The 8,568-nt window shown below is 39.5% G+C and overlaps 1 protein-coding gene across 1 annotated transcript; it reads right to left on the bottom strand.

The window, feature by feature from the left end:
- Positions 1 to 435: 435 nt before the first annotated feature.
- Positions 436 to 3,696, bottom strand: LOC115427449 (D(1) dopamine receptor-like). Its single transcript, XM_030146004.1, is given in 3 exon segments — positions 436 to 1,636; positions 1,639 to 2,949; positions 3,181 to 3,696. Coding segments are annotated over 2 exon segments (1,116 nt in total). The 5' UTR covers positions 2,585 to 2,949; positions 3,181 to 3,696; the 3' UTR covers positions 436 to 1,466.
- Between the last annotated feature and the right edge of the window lie 4,872 nt (positions 3,697 to 8,568).

Here is an 8,568-nt window from a genome sequence, read left to right as displayed (position 1 = left end):
AAAAAAAATTCTTTAAAAATTTTACTAATGCATACTGTGTTAGCATAGTGCGCTGTGTTGAAAGGATAATCATGACACCAAACCATCTGAGAAGTAATGCGAGGAAGCGTTTGTAATTTGACCTGAAAAAACTGAGGTAATTGTAAGGCTTCTTGCTGACTTTGTGACATGCGACTCTTGTTACTTTTCCCTTTTCACTCAGTTGAAAAGAGCAGAGCTTCACTGTTTATTGTGCACCATAAATAAAATTCAGTTTATTTCACTGGATTTGAACAAATTAATTTAGTCTTGGTTTTTATGTACCCAGAGGTGACTTTAATAATCTTACCCTTGCACATTATTACTCTGTCAAATGTCACTGTATTATGACTGTGTAGTTCCCTTTTGTGGTTATAGTGTTTACATAACCACAAAGAAAAAAAATGACCCAAGCAGTAATAAACCAGAAAGATATTTTAATGGTTTTACTTTAATCAATAAATTAAAATGAACGGACTCCAACATAATTAGATGGATTAAAGCTGCGATTCCAGCACAACACTCCAAGACACCACAAGTCAAGCAAACCTTTTTGTTTCAGTCTCTGCTTTTTCCTTAAAAGAGGTCATCAGCTGCTGTTTATGAAAAATACAGGCGGCACAAAGTAATGTGAGACGCATCCATAAAACCACTCTAAGCAGTGATACAGAAATAATTTATCAGGTGTGTGTTGACTAAATTTGAAGTTATGATGATATGACATTGGGATGAACTCCAAAAAAAAAAAAAAAAAATGTCCTGTCTGATGTTTATGCCAGTACACTTCAGTTTCCAAATCTCTAAAATCACAACATTGACAGAAATAAGCCTGAATGTAAAATCAAATTGGTTTCTGTTCTAGCTTTAATGCTAAGTCACTCGTGGATGTGGTTTACCTACAGGTTCATTTGTGTGGAAACATGATTTAGGTCGACGCTATAACTGATCCTTGCACAGGAAGTTAACCTAATGAGTAACGTTTCTATTTGCGGCCATGTCGTTTGCTGTTGTGAGAATGCTGTGTACTGCAGTTACACTGCATTTGGAGGAGCCTGTTTTGACAGTGTTTGTGTTTGTGTACGTGTGTGTGATGCTATTGAAGAGAGCAGTGTCTGACAGCATTAGGGTGCAGGCTGCCCAGTCAGGGGATTATCTATCCCAGGGGCGTGTCAGCACCGCTGTGCTCCCAGCTCCCTGGTACAACAGAAACAGACTTAATCTCAATCCCCAAATCCCCTTGCATCGTCAAGGGAGATCCTTCCATCTGAAGACAGTGTGGAAACCAGGCAAGCTCACACTGAGAGTCAGACAAGGCCACTCGCCTGATGCAAACATGGGTACATATAGCACAAAGAGGAATGTCCTCATTTGGAGTCAATCAGGCCGGCCTCAGCAGGACGGCTTGGACTCTTATTAGGGATGAGTCAGTCCTGTGAGAGAGTCGTGAGTCATTTCTTGTTTAGACTGACCGTCTCCATGTTGTGGCCTCCTGGATACAGTCTGTGGCAGCCCAGCAGGATGGAGAAGGCCTTGCGGAAATCTGCATTGAAGGCATAGATGATGGGGTTGAGAGAGGAATTAGCCCAGCCGAACCAGACGAACACATCAAAGGTGGTGGGCTGATACAGGGGAACGCCTCCCCTCCGCTGGACTTTTCACAGAAGGGCACCATGCAGTTGAGGATGAAAAATGGTAGCCAGCAGCACACGAACACCCCCATGATCACTGACAGTGTCTTCAGCACCTTTGTCTCCCTTTTGAACGTCATTTTAAAAGAGCTCTCGGACTCTGCGATGCTGGACCCTCCGCCCATGCTGTCGTGTCTGTTCTTGGCACTTTCTGCTGCTCGCTCCAGGGCAGAGATCCTCCTGATCTGTCTGTGGGCAATGCGGTAAATCTGGGTGTAGGTGGCCACCATGATGACCACTGGAATGTAAAAGCTTATCAGAGAGGTGGAGATTGCGTAGGTCCTGTTCAGGCTGGAGTCACAGTTTTCTGGGGGGCTGTAGGATGTAGCATTCGATCTCAGAGAGCCAGAGGAGCCAGTGACAGAGGTGTAAGATGTAGTCTGGGCTTTGTGCCAGTTGAGTTGCACCGGAATAAAGGAAATGAGAACAGACAGTGTCCAGGCAACACCGATCATTACGTAGGCCACTTTGGGTGTCATCTTCCTCTCATAGCGGAAGGGGCTTGAGATAGCCCAGTAACGGTCCAGACTTATCACACAAAGATTTAAAATGGACGCTGTGGAGCACATAATGTCAAAAGCCACCCAGGTGTCACAGAAGGAGCCAAAAGGCCAGAACCCAGCGATCTCTGTCACCGCCTTCCACGGCATCACCAAGATGGCAACCAAGAGGTCTGACACTGCCAACGAGATCACGAACAAATTGGTGACTTTAGTTCGCAGATGGCGAAACTTGGTGACAGCAGCACAAACTAGAGTGTTTCCCAACAAGGTGGTGAGAATGAGCAAAGACAGGAAACACCCAGTTAGGACGCGGCTTGATGGTGCCTCATCCAAAAACCCGCTGTCAATGACAGTTGTAAAGTTCATGAGATCCATCCTGGAACATGTGTGGATTTGGGAGCGTGAGGTTATGTCATGCTGAAGGTTAGAGCTACATCGTATCCAGAATAGTAGAATCTAGGAGGCGTCTTTGCTCCAGCATTTCATCTCCTTCTCTTCCTCCATCATTGTATCCTCTGACATGTGATGAAGCTTGAGATGTTTGTTGTGAATTCCCCCTGGGTCAGGCATTTGCCCCCTTGACTTTGTGGATTAGATTTGACATCATCCGGGCTGCAGAGCTGAAGAGGAAGTGGAAATTCCTTAGTGTAATGGCTGAATGTGAGCTCTATCCTGTTTATTTGTCCCAAACTCGGTGATTTCAGGAATCCTCTGTCAGCTTATTAAAGTCATCAGCAGCTCTGGGGAGGAAAGAAATCAATTACATAACATCAGGGATATTTGTATTATTTGTTTCTACCACACCAATACTGATTATACTTTAATTTATTTATTTTTTATCCAAGCTGTGATTATATTTACTTATATGCCAAATAAATATCCAAAATCTCCTTGAGCTAAAAGCATGAGTCTAAACCTATATTTATCAAAATTGTGAGTCTATAACATTCTATTTTAGGCATCTCGCTCACCTTTTAAATAATGAGACACAGTCAGCCGAAGCTTGGTTTTGTTTTATAAGAAAAATTGTCCCGTTGCTTCCATAAAGCTCCATGGCGCAAATTCCAGCCTAAGGGCATCCAGTCTCCGTGTCCGTCAAAAAACAAATCGCACGACAGTCGGACTATGTCAACAGGAGGCTCAACATCACAAATGAATAATAAACGCAACGTGGTTCAGATGTCACTCCATCCAGTGCAGTTCTTGCTCCGTGCGTTCTCAGTGCGCGTCTGTGACCAAATCCCACAGACTGTGCGTTCCGGCGGTTCAGTTTCAGTCCAGTGGGCTGACGTTGTCCCATTCAAGAAAAAGTGAGGTAGGATGGAAAGCATGTGACTGTGGCCCTTTGGCAACCAACTGTGCTGTAGTGTTTAATATACAGCAAAGTATATAGGGAACACTCCAATGCATGGATTAGAGTGCAGATAATAAAGGTAATAACATAATGCAGACTAAACCAAACTGCTATCCTCACCAGAATACATAACCCTTCTTCTTAATTTCAAATAAATCTGTTCTGTGCTGTAGTTTAATTAAACTAAGATGCTTGTTACAGAACTAAATCAGGATACCAGCCAAACATGTTGTGCAAGTGGGTCGCTGAGGCCACCTAATGGAGATAGAGTAGAATTGCATTTGCACTCCAGAGCTGAAGGTGGATAAATAACTGATGGAGGGTTGACACTTGAATGCAGCATATTTTAACCCTTTCATGCATGAATTATGAGACCCTTTGTCAATATTTTTTCTTGAGTGTGTTTATTCCTCTTTAGGCATGAAAAAAGCAATGCAATTGATTTTTTTTTTTTTTTTTTTTTTTTTTAATGAACCTATTTTTCGTGGAGTTACAAAAATGTCCACTCAGCTGGACACCATGCATTTAATTTTTGAAGCAAAGAAACGTGCATTTAAAGCTCATCATTAGAAAGTGATCTACTGTGTGAAAACTATGACATAAAAACATTTTTAATGAGTGCTAATCATATGTTTTCTCCCATTTTTTTCATACTCTAATACTCGTTATTACTCATTTCATGGAGATAATATCCTCCTGAGACCCAGGAAATTGACAATTTTAGCTTTTTTACACCAAAAAATTGTCTTGATTGGAAACTGCATAATGCAACAGTTTTTTCCAGATACATTTTAAAAATAATTTTTATTTATTGATTGAATTTTTTATATGGAATGTCCTTTGCAATGGACAGTATTTTTTAAATTAAATTGTCAAACGTTTGTCCCCTACAGAGGACAAAATGCATTGCTAGGTCTCAGGAGATATGCAAAAAAAAAACATTTTGTTTCAGAAAACTGTTAATTACAGTTTAATAACAATTAGCAATTGATTTACGCTAAAACATGTTACTGCAGATCAGGTTTATCAAGAGCAGCAAAGTTACAATAATTGTATGAATTGCAGTGTTTGGGATGATGCATAAGCTCCACTATGTTGGCTGATATGGAACTAAAACAACAAAACCCATGAATAAACGATAGAACAGCTGTAGAATAACTGTCCATTGTAGTGACCACTATGCAAGAAAGGGTTAATGAAAGAAACAAGGGTTTTGTGAGAGACACATTTATGCCCAGAGGCAGAATTAGAAACCTACATCATTATCCTCCTGCCAGTTTCATATGTAGACCAGTGTCACCTTCAGCTGTAGTAAAACTTCTGTCTGCTTTGACTGATAAATCAAACATTGCTTGTGAAATATTTCTAGCAACATCTGCTGTCAGCATGCTCTCATGTTGTATTCAGTTGAAGTAGGTTTCTTGCAGAGGATGGGTTTGCACGCACAACAGTGACATGCATTTTCTGTTCTGCAACCACAAAACCAGCACTTTTTTTTAATGTCCATCCATGTCTCTTTTATTAACAAGCATTATTCTGAATCTATATTTAAGATGTAAACTGAGTCTTCACATTATTTATATGAAATAGTGATGGTTATTAGACAATCAGTGAGACACCTTATAGTGGTGTAGAATGACAAAAAACCCACACATTTTCATTTACAATCATCCATGCCTGAGTAGTTAAATTAGATTTTTGTCATTATACACTGAATGGAACTTATACAGCCAAAGATTTCTCCAGTTACATACTCTTTATCCCCTTAAATCACAGGTGTCAAACATGTGGCCCGGGGGCCAAAACCAAAGGGTCCAATCTGGCCCCTGGCATGAATTTGTGAAGTACAGAAATTACACTGAAGATATTAGCAGTCAAGGATGTTCAAATAATTTTAGGTCAATTCCACCTAAAGTGGGTCAGACCAGTAAAATACTATCATAATAACCTATAAATAATGAAAACTGCAAAAAAAAAAAAAAAAAAAAAAAAAAAAAAAAAAAAAAAGAAGGAAAATTACACAAATGTGTTTACATTTACAGACTAGAAGCACTCGGAGAGCGCAGACCTCCGCCAAGGCTGATCAGTGGCCCCCCCCCCCGTGGGCCCCCCCACGCCAAGGAGGTTATGTTTTTGCCAGGGTTTGTTTGTCTGTCTGTCTGTCTGTCTGTCTGTCCGTTAGTGTGCAACATAACTCAAAAAGTTATGGACAGATTTTGATGAAATTTTCTGGTCTGTGCCCCCCCCGTGGGCCCCCCCACCCCCGATCACCACCAAAATTTCATCATTTCTTCCTTATCCCATTTCCAACAAACCCTGAAAATTTCATCAAAATCTGTCCATAACTTTTTGAGTTATGTTGCACACTAACGGACAGACAAACAGACAGACAGACAAACAAACAAACCCTGGCAAAAACATAACCTCCTTGGCGGAGGTAATTAGCCTTTTACAAGCAAAATAGGAATAACCTGAATAAATATGAATAACCTCAAATGTCTTAAGAGAAGTATGTGGAATTGTACCAATATTCTGCCTGTTACTAAATGTTTGTGTTTTTGTAGATCCACTGTGATCTGTAAGTTGTAATGCATATGTATAAATGATAAACTAAGGCATAATATTATTAAAATTGCAATTATTTTTCTTAAGAATTTCCAGGTTCGTATTTGTTCATGTTATATTCAAGTACAGTTCATAGATGTAAACATTTTCATTATGGATTTTACTTTTTTTCACTCCAAAACATAGAGAAAACTTTGGAGTTGACAATATTGTTTATATTATTTTACTGGTCCGGCCCACTTTATATCATATCAGGCTGTATGTGGCCCCTGAACTAAAATGAGTTTGGCACCCCTGCACTAAATCATTTATCTAGATTAATGATGGTTTTATTAATACTGACTTATTAGTAAGTATGAACTTTTTAACAAGACGTAAAACACATTGTGATGATTAGTGACATTAAAAACAGAATTCCACAGGCAGGTAAAAAAGATGCAGATATCATGGAGTCCAAAAGAAGAAGATTGGGTTCATGAGGATCACAGAAATACAATCTGCCAGAATAGACACAGTATGAGAGAGGATCAGATGAGCGCCAGGAAAGAGGAAGTCTTCTGACAGAAAGAGTAATAAAGTGTTGCAAGAGGTGCAGAGCAGAAAGAGCAGATATGTAAATGAATTTATAACGCATTAGTTACTGGAGCAGTGATAAGAAATGTCCGACTGTTTATAACCATCAGTGTTGTCGATCCATGTGTGGCGTTCCTTCATCATAACAGGTGTGGTAGGCTATTCGTCCCATCTCCCCGTCTCATTACCTTAACATCAAAGGCGGTGGGGGAAGGCTGTGTCAAGAGTTCAAAGGTCAGAGGTGAGACCAGGCGAGATCAGCTGAGGTGCGCAGTAGGCATACTTCAGAGCGTCTCCCTCCACGTGGTTCCTGCTCTGCTGGTTTTGCACGTTCAAAGGTGCAGCTGCTGCTCCACTAACTCATGTCCCCATGAAGGCTCTGAGTGACACAAGAGATTAACTGCTGCTAATACTGATCCGCTATGGATGTGGGCTTCCAGAGCACACTGACGACCAGATCCCCTGTTCATTTAATTTGTACCTGAACTGCAAGTGGATATATAAGAAAATATATCAGAATACAGTGTAAATTAAGAATAGTAAAGGTTGTAAATGAATGTATACAGCATAAATCCAGAATGTCAATAGCAATGAGTAAATAAATAGGTTCTTGTTCTTCTTTTTTGGATTCTCACTCCGTCACCATGAATTAATGTCTTTTAAAACTGAAATAAAAATTCCATCAGTTTCATATTTGGATGTAATATACTCTCATGTATTAAGAATATTGTGGTATGCTAAATATTTACACTTTCCTCGAGGAACAGCACTTTTTGGTATTTTTCCAAACCTTGAATAACTGCTGTATATTTTTCCTCACTCTGTTATTTTGTCAAAGATGATAAATCCTTTTTTTTTTCCTGAAATGTATTTATTTATTTATTTTATTTTTTATTTATTTAATATTTAGTTCTTATTCACTAATGACATGTTAAAGTGCTTCCTTAGCCCTACAATTTGAGCAGTTATGGTTGCTGCTAAATGAATTTTTAAAAACAGATATGGAATGATTAGTATTGCTGCACTGCTTCCTCACTCCGTTACTCTGCTTGACCAGACCCACAAACACCGATAAATTTCTTTACAATAGCCAGATATTTCAACCATGCACTTATTATTTACACTATACACAATACTTTTCACATTATTGCACTAGAATTTATGCGTAGACCTGCTATCACACATTATCTAAGACAAAATGAACACATCTTAATCTGTACACACCACATCTATCATTATCAAAGGCATATTCAGCTCTACACACATCAGCACTTTCTAATGTCAATCTGTACACATAACACCCATCACACTATTGAGCTCATACCACAAGCTCATTCACACAGCTAAGCTAGATCCAAGTCACTGTGTTACGTGTGGGAGTGGGTGCAGTTCTGATTCGACCAAAGCCAGTTTTTCATCTGAGCTTTAAAAGAGTTCTATGTGGGACATTCTCTCAGAGTTGATGTTGTGCCGTTCCCCCAAGTTTCCACCTCGAACTGACTGAACAGTCTGACCAAATGTAGTGCACCTATGGGGTATCATCAGGTCGCCTCTGCTGGTGGCTCTTGTCGTCCTGTGTGGTTTAATGTTGCACTTAATAAATTCCTTCAGTGAAGGAGGAGCTAAAGAATGGAGTACTTTATATATAAGAGAGGCCGAATTTAGATTAAACATGTTTTAGAAGTTCAGTAACTTTTAGAATATGACAATGATGGTGGGATAACGGTTTTCTGTTGAATATTTTTTAATACTTTTTCATAAAGATCTTCAATAGTTTTGAGAGTTGTAGTGCGAGTGACCAACTAGTTAAACAGTAATCAATATGGGAAATAATCATTGAGAAAAAGAATGTCCTGGCAGCACTCAT

This window comes from Sphaeramia orbicularis, chromosome 10, assembly GCF_902148855.1.
Source record: "Sphaeramia orbicularis chromosome 10, fSphaOr1.1, whole genome shotgun sequence".
NCBI lineage: Eukaryota > Metazoa > Chordata > Actinopteri > Kurtiformes > Apogonidae > Sphaeramia > Sphaeramia orbicularis.
Note: the sequence above shows the minus strand (reverse complement) of the source record. Positions and strands in the feature narration are given on the sequence as shown.